This window comes from Tripterygium wilfordii, chromosome 11 (genome assembly GCF_013401445.1).
Source record: "Tripterygium wilfordii isolate XIE 37 chromosome 11, ASM1340144v1, whole genome shotgun sequence".
In the NCBI taxonomy this organism is placed as follows: domain Eukaryota; kingdom Viridiplantae; phylum Streptophyta; class Magnoliopsida; order Celastrales; family Celastraceae; genus Tripterygium; species Tripterygium wilfordii.
Genome location: NC_052242.1, coordinates 9,097,896 through 9,120,916, shown reverse-complemented (window position 1 = coordinate 9,120,916; position 23,021 = coordinate 9,097,896). Strand labels below are relative to the sequence as shown.

Genomic DNA, 23,021 nt, shown 5'->3' with positions numbered 1-23,021 from the left:
TTTAACAAGACAGATAACATTTAGCAAGACAAATAACATTATGACAGATATCAAATTAATCAAAACAAATAACATATCACCTGCAGTCAGCATATCCCAAAAATTCAAGAAAATCACGATAGAAAATGTCGAAAATAATGATGTGATAACAAATCAAAGGAAAACAATAAGATCTCTAGGTCCCGTGATGAGTATGAGTAGATCTAGTTTGAATACAACAAAAAAGTGGATGAAAAATCACTAAAAAATGACATAGAACTCTTGAATCAGCCATGAGGGGCGGAGAAGTAGCTTCCGGCAGCGGATTTAACATATAACAATCATGTTCATTGATCACAATAACAAATAATCAACCTTGGGTTATCCAAAAATGTCTTGTAGCAATGAACCTCAATTTACTCATAAATAAACATTCATCTTGTCATCCATAAGTATTAAAATTTATAAACAATTTAAAATAATGTGCATCTTAAAATTAATTTGTCTTAACGATTTGACCACTTTAGTGATTAACAAATCAAAATAAATTTCAAGATTTACGATTTGTGGAACTTTCGTTTGAGAGAATTTCATTTCGCTTGAGCGGTGGTGCATGGGTTCATTTAGCACACTCATTCGCTTCAGTGGCTATCCCATTAGCTCCAGTGGTTACGCACGGGTCTGTTTAGCACGCTCAATCACTCATCATCATTATCAAAACTTTTATCCCAAAAGGTTGGGGTGGGTTACATAAGTTTATGAGAACATCAACGGGAAGCCACTATATGTATTCATTTTCTCCATTCATTTCTGTATGGATCATACATTCATCCAGTTCTATTAACTTTATATCATTTCTTATTACTTCCAGACATGTCTTTTTAGGTCTTCCTCGTCGTCTCCTACTCTTTCCTCTACAAATTCTCTTGTTCTCCTTACCGTTGCACCGCTCTCTAAGTTGACTATGTTCATATCATCTTAAACGATTTTCTCATATCTTATCTTCAATAGGTGCTACTCCTACATTTGATCTAATAATATCATTTCTTATCCTATCTTTACTAGTGTGACTACACATCCAATGAAACATTTGTATTTCTGCTACATACATTTTTTGTTCACTTCCAAATCTACTTTCTTACTGCCTCAAATTGCCTGATTTGTTTTGGATGCAATTTCAAACTGACACATATGGATCTGTAGTTCTATGTGTTGCTTTGTATTGTGTTTTTGTTTATCTCTAAAATTGATTGTTCATTCTGGTGTAGTACCTTTGGTGTTAGTTTGTACCGAAAAATTTTAGCCTGTTGTATTTTTGTTTTGTAGTTCTCATGTATTTGTGGATTGTATTACATCATTTTTAGTGGGTCGAGTGTTGTTTGGTCTCTCATATTCTCTCATATGAAATTTTGAGTATATGAATATACTGAGGTGTGTGACCTTTAAAAAAGAAGGTTAGAACTTGAATCTCTTGAATTAATCCATTTTCAATAATAGTAATTGACACTCACAAGAAAAAACATAGTGGTCATCGTGGACCAGGAGACTCAATCCGACGGCTCCTATTAATGCCCTCTTTAACGAATTAAAAACCCTAAAAAAACCGAAATAAAAATCAGTTCCATTGAAAAAAGAAAAATTAAAAAAAAATTGTGCACACTCTCTCCCTCTCGTTACAAAATGGAACCGAGTGACAATACCTTTCAATACCACCACAACCCTCTGAGCTCCACCTCATACTTCTCCACCACCACCACCACCGCCACCACGAACGCCACCGCCGTTGCTCACTCACCCACCAATGGCATGCTTCAACCTAACCAAGACATCAGCGGCGCCGGCCAATCTCACATGCTCTTCCCTCACTCCGTGCCATCGGCGGTGGCGTCGCCGCTGGAACCGGCCAGAAGGAAGAGAGGCAGGCCCAGGAAGTACTTCACGCCCGAGCAGGCTCTGGCCGCCAAGAAAACTGCGTCTTCTTCCAATTCCGCTGCCTCCAGAGAGAAGCAGCGAGAGCACGCTGGTGGCGGCGCTGCTTCTTCTCCTTCTTATCCAGGATCTTTCAAGAAGTCCCAGAATGTTTCTCTTGGTAGGTGTTCTTGTAAAATGTCTTCTTTTCTTGGGTTTAGCTGTTTATGTTTCAAATTTCTTATAAGAGTGTTGGTTTGTTCCTGTATGTCAGTGAAATCTCTCTTTTTTTTCCTATTATTTGTACAATTAGTGTTCTTTTTTTTGTTTAATAGTGGTGAACTGTTTGAAATTTCTCTGATTTTGATAGGTTCCAGTTTATTGTTTGGTAGTAGGGTGGTAAATTCGTTGTGAATGTGAATGGTAGTTGTAAAGGATTTTCTTTTGATCTCAAAAGAAGAATTTATGAAAGATCTGTAAGATAGTGCCTAGAGACGGAGTCAACTTGGCTTAAAGACAGGTAAGAGAACACTTTGTGATCATTGAGGCTGAAGATAGCCTTGTAACTATTACGATGCGTGGATTGCCAAATATGAAAATGTCTAAGGCTCGTAGTTTATTGGTAACATTGATTTCTCTTTCTTCTGACAATGGTCTTCAATGCTGGTTCACACGGGTTTTATGAAATCCTCACTAGTTTTTGGTAGTTTCACTACGTATTAACTGCATTTATGAGGATTTCATTGCATTTTCTGTGAACTATTTATTATTTCACTAGCTTTGCTAGGCGCTGTCTGTTAACACTTCCATTTTCCTTGGTGCTTTGTAAAATTGGTGAATATCATGGGGTCTTGTCCCAGTCTCTCAGATTGTGATTTGTGAAAATTAAGTGAATTTATTTATTTGTGTTGCATTAGTTAGTATACTCATAATGTACTTCACTTCAAGTTTATCCACTCTCATTGTGGATGGAATAAATTATCAAGTTCTCGCTGCTAACGAATCAGAATGGTAATGTTATTACTGAAGTACTAATAACAAGACAACGACCGTTTACCCTCCTTTTCCACAAGTTTCCTTTGTGGCATTCCTTGATCAATTTCATGATTGAATTTCTGATTTTTCTCCTTAAGACTGTTCTTGCTTGGAGTCTTATATTAGCTGCATAGATGATTTGCAGAATCCCATCCACCGTTACACCTGAAAATTGAATGTATGTATACATATATATGTACTAATCCTCTCTGTATTTTGACTTTTGGGAAGTTTATTTCCTTTATCGCGTATGAGCACTTCCCTTTCTCTCCGCCAGTCCTTTAAAATTTGGTCCTAATGAAAGTTTTAAAAGATTCCCTTCCAACACTCCATTGACTTAAATACAAAGTCATATTCACAGGTAAAAAATTCATTTAAATTAACAAATTAAGATCCAAAGAAGGTTCGATACTTGGTTGAATATTGTGTTGATACAAAACTCAGTCAAATAAAACTAACTTGGACCTTGGTCTTCCAGAAGGAATCATACCTGTTCATTGTTTCATGGTGAAGTATACTGGTCCATAGAGAAGTGAATGGGGTGAATGGAATTTTGTAGCCAACCAAAAGGAAGACCCTTATCTGCTCCCCATGCCTATAATGTGGTGTGTCTGGAAAGAGAGAAAGCATGGAATCTTTCATTCAAAGGAGATATCCTTTTACTTCTTTATTGATAAATGATTTAGTTGTATTAAGGTTTGGTGTTCCTCTCAACTGTACCATTCAGCTTGAGGATTTGTTCTGAGCCTCCTTGTAGCTCTTTGGGTTGCATCCACTTGGTGCTTTAATAAAACTTTAACCATTCAAAAAAAAAAAAAAACAGTATTGTTGACTTGAATTGATTTTGAAAGCTGGAGAGAAAAAAATCAGAAAACAAGAATTTATATGATTGCAATTGCTTAAATTAGCTGAACGACGACTTTGGAATCACAAATCTTGCATGAGGTCAATGACTCTGGTTGTTTGTGCATGGCATCCTTGGAATCGCAGACTAAGGGGGCTTCTTAATAGTGTCTTACAGTCTTTGACCACAATATGGCTAGGCAAGCATATACCTCATGCAAGACATGGCTACAGGAAGCCTTTCAATGACTAACTTGGGCTATACATTTGGTAGTGGAGCAATTGATGATTCCATTTTGAATAATTGTTTCAGTTTCTTTCTGCAACTACATCTTTGGAATTGGAAACTTTCATTTTTATTTAAAATTCTAAAATTGAACTGCTATAATTTCATTTATTTTTCATATGGCTGAGGTGCAAGTGAAGTACTTATGCAGTGTACCTACTTGTATTGCTTTATGCAGGTAATTCAGGGCAGAATTTTACTCCACATGTTATTACTGTAGCTGCAGGCGAGGTACACACTCTTTGTAGTACTGTCGGAAGTTTTTGACTATTAGTTTAGGGATGTCAAAATATTCTTAAGATGAATTGAATGGGTAAAATTAGAGGTTTTTAACTTGTTTCAATCTGAAATGGACTTAAAATATATTTTCTTGTTCTTTTAAGTGTTATATTTGCGCTTATCGTTAGAAGCAACTATTAGAAAATCTGACAGTAAGAACAAGATCTGAATTCTCTGATTTTTGTTCTCATCCATACCAGTATAGGAAGAGGAATTCCGTTTATTACCTTCCAATTTATCTTTCAACTTGGGAATTAGGACCTTAGTCCTGTGTTACCCAAATTTGTGGCAATAAAAACAGAATGTATTTTCTTTGATATTTGACTTTGAACAGCCTCTAGATTTTCCTCTATCCTTACATGAGTCTCTAACATGGAATCAGTCTCTGGGTTTGGAATTTCTTGAATGATCTTTATGAATAACCTAAGATCAGCATTATTATCACTTGTCTTCCTGTTTCATTCTTTTTTCCACTCCTTAGAAAGTAGGGGAGATTTAAATTTGCTTGGAAGATGGAATTAAGATATTATTAGAAGGCTTTGATTGTGAAACGAAAAATTCATATCTTGATCCCAATCATTACCTTTAACCTCAATTTTATTATGTTTGATAAATTCATTAAATTCATTTAGAGATGAATTTAGAAGATATGATTGGAATATGTACTTTTCTGTATGCTGAGGGTAGACAACCATTGCAGTTCCTTCATCAGCCACTTCTTGCAATACCTCAATTGAAAGAGACAACAAAATAGAACTTTTAGCTTTTGCATCTGAATATACTTTTCTTCTACTTTTCATAATGTCCATCTGCTATCAAAAACTTCCACCACATCCTGTTGCTGCCAGTGGGCAGGCATCTTGGTTTTGCCAGAGACTGGGACGGTTCTAGCCGTGAAACTCCATCTCTAGGTTTCATAGCGGCTATTTCAGGAAATTGACCTTTTTGATTAGTAATTTCTTATTAATGTTATTCGTGCGAGGGGACTCGAACTTTGAAAGGTAGAGAATATTAAACAAAAAGAAGAATAATTTTTTTTTTTATTAAATCCTCAGAGTGAGGAAATAAAAATAAAATACAAGAAGATTGTAAAGACAAAGTGGCTGAAAATGAAAATGTCCTCAATCCAGCTTCACTCCTGTGTGATAAACTTATTGGGAAGCCTCTTTATATGCAGCAACTTTCCAACTTACTATAAAACGAGGGAAAAAATTTTGCGGAGGAAAGAAAAGTATGTGGGCCCATGACATAGAAGTGACTATGTGTTTCTGTCACCACACGTTGTTGGTATGGTAGTTGCGAATATGGATTATTTCAGTTCAATCTTGAGAGGAATTTGAATCGAGAAACAAAATATGGTTTAGTCATTTTTGTAAGGGTGCTTAAGAAGTTGATTATAAAAGCTCAGAATCAGTATATGCAGTGGAACTATTATTTATTTATTTATTTTAAAAGATGTGGAGACCCTCCAAGTTTGGGCCTCTGTGGACCAATCCCTGGTATACCTAGTAATCTTTTTTAGTGCAAAAGGAAAAATTTTACTTCACGGGCACCAAGGGAATAACGCTCAATGAAACGGTACAGGGAAGAAAGGGAAAAACAACAGAGAAGCAAGAAAAACTGAAAGGAAAAAAAGGCTACTCTAGGTTGAAAAAATTAATAACATTGTTACAATGTCTTGGAAGCCAAGATTAGAACGTAGGCGACTAAGATTCAATGAAATACTGGTATCAGTTAAATCCAAGTTGCACCTGATGGGATTTAATCTAGGTCTCTAAGTTTATGTCTGTTCTCGGTGTCTTCTTCCCCTACCACTAGGCTGCTTGTTTGGGTAAGGTTTCGTGCTGCTTTTTTTGTTGTTTGTTTCCCTTGAACTTCCCACTAGATCTCTATTTCTTTTTGTCCCCTCCCTATTGCTTAGATCTCTTAAGTCTTTTTGCCTCACTAATCTGGTTTCTATACATCCTTCACTCATGTTGGTTGACATAAAGTTTACATTTCTACTAAGCTAGTCTAAACTCGTCATTTTATGGGATATGAAGCCTATAGAATTTGATCTTCAGTAACATTTCTTAATTATTTCTTTGCTGTTGGGTCCAGATTTTCAATTTTAACTACTTAACTTAGTTATTGGTCCTGAGGATCAATATCTTGTAACATGTTCGCGAATTATGACGATGTTTTCCATACTACCGGCATCAATCATGTTAAATTAATTATTATGCATCTTCAGATGCTGGTGTTGATTTTAAATGTAAAAGTGCTGGATTCCTTTTTGTTGGCCGCTAACGCTATATGTTATGTATCAATAGGATGTGGCCCAGAAAATTATGCTCTTCATGCAGCAAAGTCAGCGTGAAGTATGTATATTGTCTGCGTCAGGCTCAGTATCCAATGCTTCTCTCTGCCAGCCAGCAGCATCCGGAGGCAATGTCACATATGAGGTAATTACCCAAAGATACTTATTTTTATTTGAAAATTATTTGTATGCTTTTTGATTATGTCATGTTATTTGCTCTTTTGTTGATCCTCACAAGTGAAGCATTTTTCTTGTCTAAAATAGACATGTCACATTTTTGCTTATGTTCCGTTGATTGCCTCATCATCACTACTATTATTGGATAAAATAGTCTAGTCAAGGCATCACATGGCAAGTCAAAAAGCTCCATTTGACCTTATATAGCTTCCTCTAGAGGACATAGAGAGGCTGGATGACTAGAGTTTCCTGAAATATAAATAGCAGAAAATATATTATCCCCCTTTATAAAGTACAATATGAATAGATTATTAAGATTATGGCCTAAAATTTAAATCAGTCTATAAAGGCATTAGGTGCACCCTTCAAACGCCCAAGGCGCACGGCCGAACGAGGCTAGGTGCAATTTCACCAAATCATACATATATATTTACATCAATACATATATATGACATTGTTATCCAATCAGACATGCATATGAATATAAAAGCATAACTTCAACATACCAAAACCACAAATAGATATAGGAAATCAGGTATCTCAATTCAGATTATCAAGCAGAGAAAATACGGGACGTATACATATACATATATATGCAAAGGGACATGTGGATGAAGATCAACCGATATGCATACCAGTTGATGAACAAATACCTCACAGTAGATAAAGATCAGCTGATATGCAGAGAGGCGTGCGAGAGAGGAGAGGGGAGAGACTTACAAGAAGAGAGGAGAGAGGAGAGTGGAGGAGAGAGGAGAGACTTATGAAAAAGAAGAGGAGAAACTAAGTAGATGAGAGAGGAGAGACTTACACGCTAGGAAGCACAGACTCGGGAAAATGGGTGCCGAGTCCGCGTCGCATACGCACTCAGTGCGCCCACGCGGAGGACGAGCAGAAATATGGCTCAGACGCGGGCATCACGCGTCTGAACAGTCAACAAGCCATCGACTCACCTCTGACTCGTTGTCGACGCGCAGCGGACTCGGATTTTCACTTAAAACCAATCTGCGAACAAACATACACATCAAACTTCTCCTTCCAGCCCTAAATCGCGACCTCCTCCTCTAAGTAGCTAGAAATCGCGACCTCGAAGCAGCTGAAATGGCGACCTCTCCTCAGCTGAAACTGCGACCTCAAAGCAGCTGAATCTCAGGTATGTGATCGATCTCCTGTTCTCTTCTCCCACCTCTGCTCTCCTCTTCTCCCACCTCTCCTCTTCTCTTCGCCTTCGCCTTCGCCTTCGCCTTCGCCTTCGCCTTCGCCTTCGCCTTCGTCTTCGTCTTCTCCTTCGTCTTCGTCTTCTCCTTCTCTGGATCGACCTCTGGTCATCTCACCTCAGTTGGAGACGAACAGGATTTTAGTCTATTAGAGAGAGAGGAGAGAGAACAGAAAGGAAACTTCAGAGATAAGAGTATAAGACGACTCAAGAATGAAGATAGTAGCTCTGTTTGGGCTTATAGTTTTGGACTGGGCCTAGCCATCATCTTAAACCATTAGAAAACTGGGCTTTAAATGAGCAAGCTAAGCTACTGGGCTCTAAATGACCACTTTATAAGTGGTGTTGTAACTGAAAATGCATATAAAATATATATAAATATTTTTTATTTGTCGAGTCCTCCCGCACTCAAATATAGGATTCTTTGAGGTTTTACGAATCCCCGCGTCCGCGCACCCGCATCCCGTGTCCCCGCATCCGAGTCGGTGCTTCCTAGCTTACACGGCAGCACTGCAGTGAGCAGCGGCAAAGTGAGAGGCAGCAAAGTCGATCTAGAGAGGCAGAAAGCATGGATCTAGGTCTAGAAGTCTCTTTAAAATACTATTGAAAGAAAAACTAAAAAAACAAACCCACGTAAGGCATGATAAATTGTCTATGATGCTTAAGGCATGATAAATTTGAGTTTGCTTAAATTTCCCACTTCTTTTGATGAAAGCTTTTTTGAATGAAAAAAGAGGATTTGTTAAAAGTGCACGAGGATGGTGAAACTCCTGAAGCAGGGATGCACTAGGAGTTAAAAAGAAGACTGCATAACATGTACATTTTGTAGTGATTATTATTAGTATTATCTGCTAATCTTGGCCTTGTTACAGCTTGTTTGTCTTTAAGAATAATTAGCTTGCAACCGTTTCTTTGGCCAGAAATTGTCATTACAAGTGTTTATAGTAATGGCATCTTTTTGAAGCCCATGTATGCAACAATATTTGTTCTGAACCTTCACAAGTTCGTTTGAGATGGCCTTGGAAAGAAGAAAGCTTGAAACACACTGATACAGTAGGAGGAAGGAAATTAGTAGGGAATATACTTTTGGCTATATTTAAGTTGATTTGGAAATAGAGACATTGACGAGCATTTGGAAATAAGATAAATTAGTTTGTTAAAATTTTAAAGGATACCAGCACATACTTGGGGTCCTTTAAATAGTGTTGTTGATAAAGACGTTTGGGCTTTAGGATAATTTGTAGAAGAGGTTATCATCTAGCCAAAGATGTTCCCTTTGCAATTTTTTTAAAAAAGATTAATATAATCCACATTTCTATCAGGAAAAAGATGTTCCCTTTGCAAATCTCATCTAGAATCCATAAACCACATTCTTTTGCATTGCCCCTGGTATAGGAACATTGGGATGATAGCTTGGAAGCTTGTAGGTGTCACCTGGGTTGTTACTGGCAATATTACTGAGGAGGTAAAGGGCTGGAGTTCTCTTTGCAGCAATGTCTCTAAGAGGAAGGCTATTCAGATTCTTCCTTTAGCCATCATGTGGAAGATATGGGTTGAGAGAAACAACTGGATTTTCAATGATAGAGACTCATCTGTGGATTTTATCACCCATAGGCAACTTGAAATTCTGTTTTTCTGGTCTTTATATCAATATTTGTGAGGCTTTTAGTTTAGGCCCATTGTAACTCTCCTTTATTCATTGCCTTGGTGCTGTAATAAAAAAATTTCCATTCGAAAGAAGAAAGATAAAAGTTCAATTTTGGAGGTAATAGGCCCCTTGGGTTGTGGATACTTGTAAGTAGGGAGTCACCTGCTTGGTCTTCGCATGGCACAAATAAATTTAATCGTTTGACTTGAAGATAAGTACTAATTCTTAATTTGGGTCCGCAAACTGTTAGAAAAGTGCAAGATGAGATTATCAACACAAAGAATGTCAAGATTTTGTGTGGTTTGGCCTATTAGCCTATGTCCCGGACGGGATATGTATTTTAACTATCAATAGAAGAAAACAAGCAATTAGTAATAATAAAAGTAACTCTAACCCAATCCCCAATATACCCAAATCTCACTCTCACAAATTGTATAATTACCTCTGAATTTTTCACGCCTCACCATGTATGCCTAGCATCAATACATAAGGATTTGCTCTCCAAATCCAATTTAGGCTAGTATACTTGTGACTAATGCGGGCTCACTAGCAATCCCAAAAAAAATTGTATTATTGCTTGACAAAGAAACCCGTGTACGATGTGGATTAGTCTATTGAATGTCCCTTCACTTCCAGTTACGATATCATCGATGACTGAATTGTTGTATGTTGAATGTCAGCAGTTTCATTTAAATAATATTTGAAATCTTGAAAGTTTTGCTTGCCACACTTTAAAAAGTAGGGTTTAGGATTTTCCGACTTAAAAAAGTTTTGACATATGAGAGTTAATTAAGAATGCTGCTATTTTATCAAAAATGAGAATATGCAGACAACTAGATTAGACGGTGTACTAGGTCCACTGTTTAGTCCGAATGTGGAGTACGAGAGAGAAGGTTGGTATACGATGAACTAACCTAGTAAACTAGCATTGGTATCCTTAAACTAATAAAATTAAAGTTTCAAGTTCTCATATTGAATCAATGTCGAGTTATGCATTTTAAAAAAGTATTTTGAATTTTGATAAATTAAGATACGAAAATAAGAGTGAAGTGATTTGAAACAATCCATTGATAAATGTTCCTATGTGGAGTATCTCATTGACTAGCCTAATGCATCCATGAGCAGTTGGCTGTTCTTGCCTAAATGCCAGTTTGTTATTTGCTTAGAAAGTTAGAAGATTATATGTATTACATATAATACGGAACTCCTTGCGGAAGACAATACCACTAATTGAAATGGTTTTTATATTGTGTAAAGCATGTTAACTTATTAAGTGTTGGTGTTAGGGTCGATTTGAGATCATCTCGCTTTGTGGATCTTATGTACGTACGGAACTTGGGGGTAGGACTGGTGGGCTCAGCATTTGCCTAGCTAATGCCGATGGTCAGATCGTCGGAGGGGGAGTTGGTGGACCCTTGAAGGCAGGAGGCCCAGTACAGGTACATCTTTTTCTCTATTCTTTTTTCTTTCTAAATGTGAATTTGGTTGAATCATTATTATGATGCAAGAAGTACCTAACTGTCTTGACCAGTGTTTATAATATGACCTTATTTTCAAGAGATTTCTGTTCTGTGTGAACTCACCTTCTGTGGTTGAGCCAGTCCTCTACTCTTCATTAATCTCTCCATTATTATATACAAATATCGCTTTTCATTATTGTAATAATATGTATGTGTGTAATTTATATTGACAGGGAGAATGAGGGTGCTTTTGATATTTTTCACAGATTTGTTGCTCTTATGCCAAAAAAACTCAGTTGTGTTGTATCTATGTGACTATGACTTGGTAGTTTATTGCGTCAACAGGTTATTGTTGGTACATTTGTGATCGACTCCAAAACGGATGTTAGCGGTAGTGCTAAAGGTGATGCTTCTAGTAGCCAGTTGCCATCACAAGTTCTTGGGCCATCAATTACCGGTGGCGGTTTCTCTCCAGTTGTTGACTCTTCTGGGAGAAACTTCCCCAGGGGAAATGACAATCATCAAAGTATTCAAGGTCCCTTTATGATTCAATCAGGTGGTTTGCATGGGATGTTGCCGTTTGCGCCAAGATCCGATCGTGGAGCACCTCAATCGCCAGCAAACGGGGACTACGACCAAATTCCAGATTAGATATTGATTTTGGTTTGTGAGAACTCTTGAAATCCCAGATTGAGCAAATAGATATATACTTCTCACCCCATGCTTGCACTTTGTTATATCTGTACAGATCCTCTTTTTCTGTTAACCCAATGTTGAAAGCCTGCATAATAAATGATGTACTTTTTTTTTTGTTGGTCAAAAACTGTATACTGATTTGTTTTTTGTTTACTGGAGCTAGAAAGTCCCAGAATAATTTACTTTCTTCTTTTTTACTGTTCTTACATTTATGCTTGGAAATTCACTCAAAAATAAAAAAAAAGAGTATGACTAACAAGGAGGAAATATTTTTTGAAATGAATGACACTGAGATTACTTTTTCTAAAATTTTTAAAAAGTTATTTTATGAAATTATTTTATTAAGAATTCATGTTAACATGTAAGTACCTTTGACAAACAATTTTTGGGGGAATCATGTGAGAGTCCAGCGGTGGGACTCATGAGCTCCCAAGTTCGAATACCTGGGGGCTGGTGGGCGGGTGGGTGGGTGGGTGGGATATGGGTTATTCTTTGGGTGGGTGGGGGTTTGGATGTCATTTGCTTTCTAGTGACTTAATAAGAAACCTAAACAAATTGTTGTTATTATATTCGAAAAGTTGTTGGATGGCTAGGTGGACAAAAATATACTTTATCCAAAGATAAATTATCTTTCTATTTACCTTTTCTTTTCTTTTTTTTCTATTTTTATTTCACATTTTCCCCATAAAATCACTTCACTAATACCATTACACAAATTTCGATAGAGAATTTACATCAAAATTTTAAAAGAAAAACCTCCACATACAACTTTTAATTTAATAATCAAGAGTATGTCTAATAGAGATGTTTATATGCTTTGGTGTCCTTATCTTCTTTTGATTCTTCCTTTCGCCCCTCTTTCGATTTCTCTGGTTGAAGTCTGCTAGGTCAAGTCTTGATTTGGAAAAGAAGGATCGTGAAACGTCAACTAATTTAGTTCACCAATGTTTATTTAGCTGAAGCGCACCGTTTAACTGAAAATGGATAGTTTTCAAATTCACATGCAGATCAAATGTATTCCAAATGAAAATAGATTCAAATTATTTTTTTAACATAGGTCATATTATATGTAGTCTACTTTGTACATTTTAAAACTTAAATGGAAATATTACATTCTATCGGTTTCCACCATCATCTTGACTTTTTCTTCTTTCTTCTTTCTTCTTCTCCTGCTAATCTCTATTTTGTTATAGTCTTCTTCGTAACAATACCCAACAACAGATTAAATATTGCATGATATCGAAGTGGTAATAGATTATATTGGCTCTCATCCTTTTGATGTCCATTGTTTCACAAGCTCTTGTTGAAGCCACTAACTTCATCAGAGGTACACAATCAATGGCTGCCAATGGAGTGTCCCTGCAAAACACAACTTCACACATGAGTCAAGCTTTTTCTACCCCACCCATTTCTTTATCTTCCTAATTCACACCATTGCCCACTTATCCATCCATATTATCCACACCACCCATTCTGCCCACCCCTTCCACTTTTCTCCCCACTACAAACTACCTACAACACACATATTCAAACAACACAAATTCTTTATCTAAATCCCTATCACTTCTTACCGAGTGATTTTGCCATAACTAAGCTTATAAACCTAACTCACAGGGGCCTACTATCATGTATGGAGTTCTAATATACAAAATGCTTTGAAGGTCATAAATAAATTATTTTTCATAGATGGTACACTCACAGTATTACCATTGTAGAACCTAACCAGTTTTGAAAATAAGCCAACAACCTGATTAAAGGATGGATATCAAACTATGTATCTCCTCAAATTCTTTTGAGCATCTCAAGCTGAAAAACTGCTAGAGAGCTATGGTTGAGTATGAAACACACATACTTCACTATAAATGAGACAAGGATCTTTGAAATCTTCAGACACCTATCCAATATCAAGCAAGAGAGCTTGTCTGTCACTAAATACTACTCTACCATCAAAGGCTACTGAATGAACTCCAAGAATATAAAGAAATCCCAACTTGTAAGTATGGCTACTGGCCTTGCACTATCACATAGCCACAATTAGCCAAAAGAAACAAAGAGAGACTTATGTAGTTTTTCATGGGTCTAAGTTATAGCTACAATCATGTCATCAGTAAAATTATGATGATGACATCATTTTTAGATGTCCACAAAGGCTTCATTGCCATCATCCAAGAGGAAAGAAAGCAAAAGGTGACATTGAATGTGTTGAAACCCAAACACAACAAGTCCCACATCTAAAGAATAGAATGAAGTTGTGTGGTTTATAAGGTGTTGGATGGGCCTAGTCTCATGAGCCATTGGCTTTTGAGATAGTGGGCTTCCATCCAATATCAAGTAAACCCATGTTAGGCCCATGTAATATGGGTTTACCCTCGGTCCAAATTCCCAACATGGTATCGGAGCTCGGTTGCGGGGGTGTGTGTTTGGGGCCCAACAAAGTGGCCCGGGAAAAAAAAAAATTGAGGCCTCCCACCTCTGAGCACACAAAGAGATGTGACAAGTGGGATGGGTTTGAGGATGTAGGGACCTGTGTTTGAGGGGGAGTGTTGAAACCCAAACACAACAAGTCCCACATCTAAAGAATAGAATGAAGTTGTGTGGTTTATAAGGTGTTGGATGGGCCTAGTCTCATGAGCCATTGGCTTTTGAGATAGTGGGCTTCCATCCAATATCAAGTAAACCCATGTTAGGCCCATGTAATATGGGTTTACCCTCGGTCCAAATTCCCAACAGAATGATAGAACAAGTTCTGAAAATGCTTTAGCTATGATTGTCAACAAACCCTACAACACAAGGACAAACTTCAATCCCAAGCATTCATACAAGTCAAACAATTCTCAATAAAACAAGCTTATTATGTATTGTACTCATTGTAAGAAAGACAACCATAACACTGAAAAGTTTATAGGTTATATGGTTATCATCCCAAGAGGCAATGTGTAACAAGAATTACACAACAAATCAAGTTAGCAGTGATATAAAGAATGTATCAGGAGGTCAATAAGTTGATCTCACCACTAGACAGAGCCACTAACTCATTGAATTTCTCAAAATCAATGGAGGCACAGAGAATCAACAGAACCCTCCATATCAAGCAGCCTCTGTTTCAGCAGGGGAAGGTAATAAAAATTTTAGGTTATCTCATGATATCATTATCTCAATCGAGGTCATAACGCATGGGCGTACCCGAGTAATTTCATTACAACCCATTCGAGTACATTTGAAGTCGTCACCAAGTGATGTTTAGAGATGCAATTGGACATATGATAGTTTAGACATGGTCTTGACTTCTTCCAGAGATCTAGCGGTTTGTTATGTGCAGAGAAGGTGTTAGGCACCCCACAACTTCTGTCCAAGTAAGAAAGTTACCATCCAAGAATCAAAGGATTCCTCATGCTATCTGTCACGCCCCTCTCTCCTAAGGTATATCGAAGTGTACCTACACCCACAAGGACATGACTGGCAGGGGACACCCCATCCCCCGAAACGATTCCCAACCCAATAAATAAACCAAATGAAATAAATATAGCAATAACTCCTGAAACATAACATGGAAACAGTCTTGTCTCCAGAATACCATATACATAACCACTGAAACCATCGAAGTACAAACACAACAGCGGAATAATAAAACCTATCTACCCGATGCCAGACTGAGTAATAAAGTAGGACATACAAGGTCCAATAACGAAACCCCACACCCTGCTAAGTGAGTCAGCTAGAGGCTACATATAAGCTCACGCATCTCGTCACCGACCACCATCACCTGTGTCTAACTCACCTGAAAGGGAATAAAGAGAAGGGGGTGAGCTATAAAGCTCAGTAGGATATAAAAGGGGAACACCGATATCAAACGTAAAATCAAGGAACAATACGTGAATAAGAAGTATAATACGAATGTCAACAAACAATAATCCACCCGAACCGTATGAAAGCTAATATAGCTATGCAATTACATAACCACACACCACAGTCTCCAATAATCCATAATTAAATACTCAATATAGAGTATAATAAATCCACTCCTGCTCCATAAATTCAAACCCCTGATCCCAAATCCATAATCCATAATCCGTAATCCGTAATCCATAATCCATCCCTGGACCCACCATAATCCCCTTAGGGTGTCTCCTAGTCCAGGTCCACATTGAAACTGGATGAGGATTGAATATCCCGATAGCATAGCCTTCACCAGAGGGCGTCCCCTGCGATGCACCTCATCTTAGATGGTCTACAGGTACATACCAAGTCTATATATAAATATTATCCATCATAAATCCATATCCAATAGATTAGGCTCCTATATGGGCCCTACAATCTACACCAACCACCTCCAATCACCCCACTCCCAAAAACATACACGTACACCTGGGATGGGACCCACCATGAAAGGTGACCCCACAGAAAACCAGCCCCTAAAGGTGCGACTAGTCCAACGAATAAGCCAGAATGCAATATTGATAACAATAAGCATACCATAAATGATAATGAACAAAGAACATATAAAGTATGCCAACAGGTTGTATCTCCACCCCTGAAAATCAACAGAACCAAAATATAACAAGAGTCTGTGGAACCAGAACTCTAGAATCACACGCAAGAGATAGGAAACCCCTACCTGAAAATTGGAAAGCAAATACCAAGCACGCGTCCCTGACAAACCCCTAACTCCGAAAGTCAACCCACTCCGAACCTCAACTGGGATCACCGTCTACACCGGAAAACACGATATACGAAAATACAATTAAAATACATTCGAACAACTATGATCAACGATCAAAGTCAAAGTCAACTGTCAAACAGAGTCAAATAGTGCCAATCGGGTCAAAAAGTGCCAAACTGATTCAATCCTGAGTCAACCGAGTCAACTCGCCCAAACTCGACTGAACCCAACCCCATGGTGTCACAGGCGATCCGACCACCAAAATCGACCAAGCCATACACCAAATTGAATAGCTCGAAGAAACAAACTAGTAGGTACCTGAATCGGGTCACACCGTTGCCGAAATCGATCGGATCGACCAAAGGAAGTTCACGACAATCGAAACTTCTAACGCTGATTTCTCCTCAACGGCGGCTCCGTTTGATGTGATTCAACTTGGGTTTCACTCACCTCGCCCGTGTGCTCCTTTTGATACCACCCGTGGCCACCATCGTTGTCGAAATTGAAAAACCACTGATGAACCCATGTAAGAGAGAGAAACATGAGAGAGTCGTATGTGAGAGAGGGCATATTTGAAAACAATAGAAAGTTTGGGTATTTATTATTTAATAAAAGTTTTTTTTACTGTAGCCCCTGCAACTTTACAAAAAAACCATTCACAGAATTTGTTTTTCCACCAAAAATCCTTATAATTTTGAAAATTCATAGTAAATCCGATTTGAGTGATTTTTGCGGCAAAAATTTTCTTTTTAAATCCCTCATTTATTATTAAAAATATTTCCATATTTTTATCTTAATTTAATTCTTATTATCTCCAAATCTCAGTTCACGGTTATCGTGGTTTACCCCACCTCGATCAACGCGTCACAATACTGTGTATAGTGTAAAAATCGGGTTGGGATATTACACTATCAATTGTCAGAGAGATCACACACACACATATATACGAGATGCGTCACGCAAACAGGGGTTATAGATCGATCGGACAGAATGTGCCACTCGGATTCTGTACAACCCTATGAGAAAGGTGCACGTCGACTCACGAGCGATGGCGTAAATCCTTACTGTTGGAGGAATGATACGACACATGATGGGAATATACATGAGTTGGTGCATGAAATGGGGATAAGGAACATATGGTAAAACTATCAAAATTCTAAGGACATATAATGGTAAAGAATTTTAAGTGGAAGATTATTTCATATCTGAAGGTATTTTGTAACAAAAATCCTACCCATACACCTCACAACAAAATGATTTAGATAAAAGAAAACATCAGCATATTGTAAATGTTGCTAGGATCCTAAAAATACAAAGTGGCCGTAATGAAATATTTTGTTCCTTTTGTGTCCAAACAACAATCTACTTGATCAATAGATTACCAACCAAAATCCTAGACAAACAATCCTTTTTCAGTTACTCTATAACACATAAATAGATTACATTGTACTTAAAATTTTTGGTTATTTTTGCATATTCAAAAATAACAAAATCCTGGTTTTAAGTTTGCACCTGGAGCTACTCCCTGCATTTTCCTAGGATATCGAATAGGCATTAAAGGCTACAAATTGTTGGACTTAAGCACACATGAGATATTCATTTTTTAAGATGTGCATTTTAAGAGAATATAAATTCCATTCAAAAAAAATTCATGAAACAGAAGATAAACCAACTTCCTCAAAAACAATAGTTGACAACCACACCCTCTAGAACAGACTAGTAACACTAAACACAACAAAAAAAGTAGGATTAAAAAAATATCTATTTACCTTAATGATTACTTCTGTGATGCAGTCACTACACAATCTGTCCAAACTCATCATGAACACTTTATGGTTGCAATTCCACAAATAAAAAAATAAACTAAGTAGAAGGAAGCCTTAGAAAATGAACATTGGTGCAAAGTTATGAATGTGAAGGCTTTGATTCTAAAGAGACATTTACCCCTGTATTGAAAATCACTAAGTTTAGAATATTTCTTACTCATCTCCATCTCCATCTTCAAGTGGACTTGAGATACAAGCCCATTGTTTCATTATTAAGCAACCCAAGTAGAAGACCAATCCAGCAGTCCATGTCCAAGAGAAAGACCAGTCCATATTGAGAATGGTACTTAGGGTTCTTCACGAAACCTAAAAACTAGAGAGAGAAAGTTTGCACAACCTTGGCGTCATGGTTATGGTTCTGAGAAGCTTGATCTCGAAGACGGATTTTGCATACAAAGCTTATCAAACACTGAAGATTGAATATCCTAGAAGCTAGATGAAGGAAGAAGCTTGAAGACAACTCACCTATCTTAACATTATTTATGTACAAAAAAATAATTTTTTTTACCAAAAATTTGGGGGGACTACACTAACTCAATAATTACTCTAACTCAATTCATGCAACATTCTACAGATGTCCTACAGAGTATTGAAATATGTTAAAGGGACTCTAGCCTATAGTTTATTCTACCTTGTAACTAACAACATGCAGGTTCAAGGCTTCTGCGACTCAGATTGGATATCGTGCCTAGATACTAAAAGATCGATTACAGGTTACTGCATCAAATTAAGTGAACCTCTTATAGCATGGAAATTCAAGAAGCAGCAGAAGACTGTTTCCATATATAATACTAGTGAGATGTCTTGGATTCATAGTCTATTCCAAGAACTCAAAGCCAAAGCCAAATATTTTATGACACTTCATTGTGACAACCAAGCTACTATACACATAGCAACAAATCATGTCTACCATGAATGCACAAAGCATAATGAACTCGATCTTCATTATACACTATACAAGAAAAAAGGTACAACAAGGAATCATTAAATTGGCTCACTTGCACACTGAAGACCAACCAGGTGACCTGCTCACAAAACCCTTGGTTTTCCATTGAATCTGACATCTCATCAACAAGTTGAGCCTAATTGATCATAATGCACAACTTGCGTCGAGAGGGGGTGGCTGATAGAGATGATTATGCTTTGGCACCCCTTATCTTCTTCTGATTCTTCCTTTTGGTCCTCTTTCGATCTCTGGTTAAGTCTGCTAGGTCAAGTCTTCATTTGGGAAAGAAGGATTGTGAATAGTAAACTAATTTAGTAGACTAATGTTTGTTTAGCGAAGGCACGTGGTTTAACTAAAGGAATAGTTTCCAAATTTACATGAATACCAAATGTAATTAAAATGAAAAGAGAGTCTTGGTATTTTATTAATATAGGTCATATCTTTTGACCATTCTTGATCAAATCAGTTCAAACAATGTAAATGTCTATGTTTCCATCTTCTTCTCGACTTCTTCTTTCTTCCTCTCTTGCTGATATTCTCTCTATCTAATCCCTATTCTGTTCTAGTCATGTCTGCAACAATACCGAAAAACATATTAAATATTGCATGGTCCGGTGTACCATGCATGGGAATATCAACCGATGTACCAAAATAATTTTTTATATAAATATATTACATTCAAAATATTTATAATTTTGACCATTGGATCTTAAATTTGTCTTTAAATTTTACAAAAATAAAAAGATTAGTTACCTAACTCTCATCATACGGCTCATATTTGTCATCATTTTCTAAAAATTAATTTACTAGTTTTTCAAAAAAATAAATTATATCATTGCATATACCATAATAAATATATACTGCCTATCAATTTTTTAAAAAATAAATCAGTTATGCACTGGACTTACCCTCAAATGCTTTTATTGTTTGTTTAATGACAAAATATATGCTTACACTATTGGATTGGTTGATGATAATGTTTTAGATCCCCAAAATATAATTCATATTTTACCCCGAAATCTATGTGACATGTGATAAATGTTAAGTGGACCCTATATATATGTTTGTAATCAATTGTTATTTCACATGCCACATAGATTTGGAGGTAAAATAGATGTCATATTTTGGAAGTCTGTAGCATTACTCATTGGTTGGTGTTTATACCGAGAATGATCTCCAGTCATCTACTGACACCTGACAGCATGAGACCCACAATTGGCAATGGTCAACCAATCTTCAGTGGACACGTGGTAAGGGTAAGGGGATTTGGATTAATGCTTGTTCATTTTATAGGTAAATCTGGTGCTAGTTAACTTAAAATCCAGGCGGCAATTGCTAGAAATTGGGGTTGTCTGAAAGTAAAATTCGAAAGGCTACAAATGAATATTTCTTATCGTAGTTATTTTAATTTTGATTTTAAAAAATTTGTTAAACAGAAACCTAGCTTTCAGCTAGATAAATGCAAAGCAACTCAGAAGAAATAAGAGTTTGCTGCCTATACATTCCTAAAATATATCATACACACTTTCAGTAGCTGCAATACTCGAAGCACGCTCGTCCTGCACTTTGAAAAAGAAGCCGCCCTTCCACGTTCATTTGTATAGGAACACTAACAATATGGAGATTGTTATCCATTTTTCGTTAAGTGTAAGCATAATGCCTATGATCGAGGAAGATGGAGCAATAGGCATGCCCCCAGTTTTTCCATATCCACCATGAGAAAGGAGCACGATCCAGGAGGTCCACCATAATTACCCACTACTAGGAGGATGTTGCGATTTTGAAGAGTTCTAACACAAGAATCCTAGCAACAAACAAGAGGATGGTTCCCCATGATCTGCACATGTTCAGATCATGCCAAGGGAACTAGAGATGAAGATTGCCATGCTTATGATGAAGGCTATAAAAGCATGACTCCAGTCACTTATCTTTTCAATTAGCATGACTCCAAAAAATTAGTTTCTAGCTTAGCCTTTTACTTTCTAAGCCTCCACGGCTATGTTTTTGATTTAACTTGTAAAGCATGCCTCAGTACATTCCAGGATGTATTCCCAACTAATGAAATTCTTGATGCATTACAGTAACATGTTGTTTTCATTTCATTTCAACAGAAGTTTTTCCATTCCGGTGTTAGTCTTTTATCACCTATTTTTCCCGTTCGGCGCGAAATAAATTCTGAGTCCTTTTCCCAGAAGGTAACTTCGAACCAATAATCTTGTGTTGTTAGTCTGTACACAACTCATTTGGTGAAAAGGTCAGATTTAGTGCAACCCCTTATCAAAAATCATTGGACTGACAACAAGGCATGGCAAACTTGAACACACATACCATCCAAAATGTAAACCCTTCTATCTCGAATAGCTAGAAGCGGCATATCTCTTGTCCAACACAAAAGAGAGCCAACATATTTTTGGCACACCTAGTGGAACATTTTTTGTCAATCACTTGCAGTAATGACAAAGAGAATAGGAAAAGCAATAGTAGGTGAACCAGCTTGAGATCCGTCGACATCTTTCACCAAAGGAATCACATAACGTTCTTTAGGCCATTCATTCTGGCGAAAGTAAAGGAGAAGAAAATGTAAGTCCCATTCTTGTCAATCTTTTAAGCCGAAAAATTTCTTCGACAAATAACATTTTGATGCATACTATGGAGCATATAGCAAAGAGTATGCAACAAGCATGTCATCAGACTCTTTTGTAGAATCATAAAGCTCTTCAACGTAATTCCCAAGAATTGCGGTGAGTTCTTCACTCATGCAAGGCTCACAACAAGCTGTAAACTCAACTCTTGCTCCATAGTAGTTTGTCTAGACTATTAAACAACAAACTCTACCTCAACCCTCGCAAGAATCTCTAAAAGAGATAGCTACCGTGTTGAAGGTTAGCCAATCAACATTACATCCCAGTAATAGCAATGACCACTATGTTGTGAGCAACTCAGTTTCAGTTCCTACAATCATTCCTTTAACTTTTGTGCAAACTATTCAGAATTCTGGAGTAGAAGAAATAGGTTTTCAGGTGACGTCTTCTGGTTTTACCTCTTTACCTTCACTAACTACTATTCCTATCATTGGAAGCACAACTGTTCTTCTTGGAATGAGACTAAATGAGTATAAGGAAGTGAACGATGTCAACTAGAGGCTTTTTCAGGTTGCACCTCTTGCAGAACCATGGAGAGAACCTTACACCCAACCACAACAACAATATTACCAACCTTATCCTCAGATTGAGCTTGGTGGACAGGTCAATATGGCTATCAGCAACATTAGTATCCGCCACAAGTGATCCAATGTCAACCTCAGCAGATGGTGAATAGGGATCAAGTCATGAACATTGTTCAAGACATGTTAGGTCCTAGACGATTGGGGAGAACCATGTACCGTAGGCCTTTCATGGAGAGAGTAGACCACATTCCACTCCCTAGAGGGTTCTAACCTCCAAACTTTTCACTTTTCTCAAGGAAAGATGCTCAGTCAATTGTGAAACACATAGCCCATTTCACCATCTAATGTGGAAAAGTAGGCTCGAAAGATGACTACAAGCTCAAACTATTTGGGAACTCTCTTACTGGTATAGTTTTCTCTTGGTATATTAAATTACCTATTAATTCCAATGGCACTTGGATAGAGATGGAGGAAGCTTTCCACAAAATGTTTTACAAAGAAGAACAAGAAGTCACTGATAAACGTACAAAAATATATATATAAGTAGTGTTATATAGATATATGTTTATATTAATAGTTATATATATAGATATATAT

The 23,021-nt window shown here is 37.2% G+C and overlaps 1 protein-coding gene across 1 annotated transcript; it reads left to right on the top strand.

Annotated features, from left to right (window-relative positions):
- Positions 1-1,604: 1,604 nt before the first annotated feature.
- On the top strand, positions 1,605-12,020 carry LOC120008499 (AT-hook motif nuclear-localized protein 14). The gene is made up of 5 exons (XM_038858844.1): positions 1,605-2,068; positions 4,230-4,282; positions 6,643-6,774; positions 10,957-11,109; positions 11,476-12,020. The coding sequence occupies exons 1-5, from the start codon at positions 1,660-1,662 to the stop codon at positions 11,779-11,781; spliced, it is 1,053 nt and encodes a 350-aa protein (XP_038714772.1). The 5' UTR covers positions 1,605-1,659; the 3' UTR covers positions 11,782-12,020.
- Positions 12,021-23,021: the final 11,001 nt, after the last annotated feature.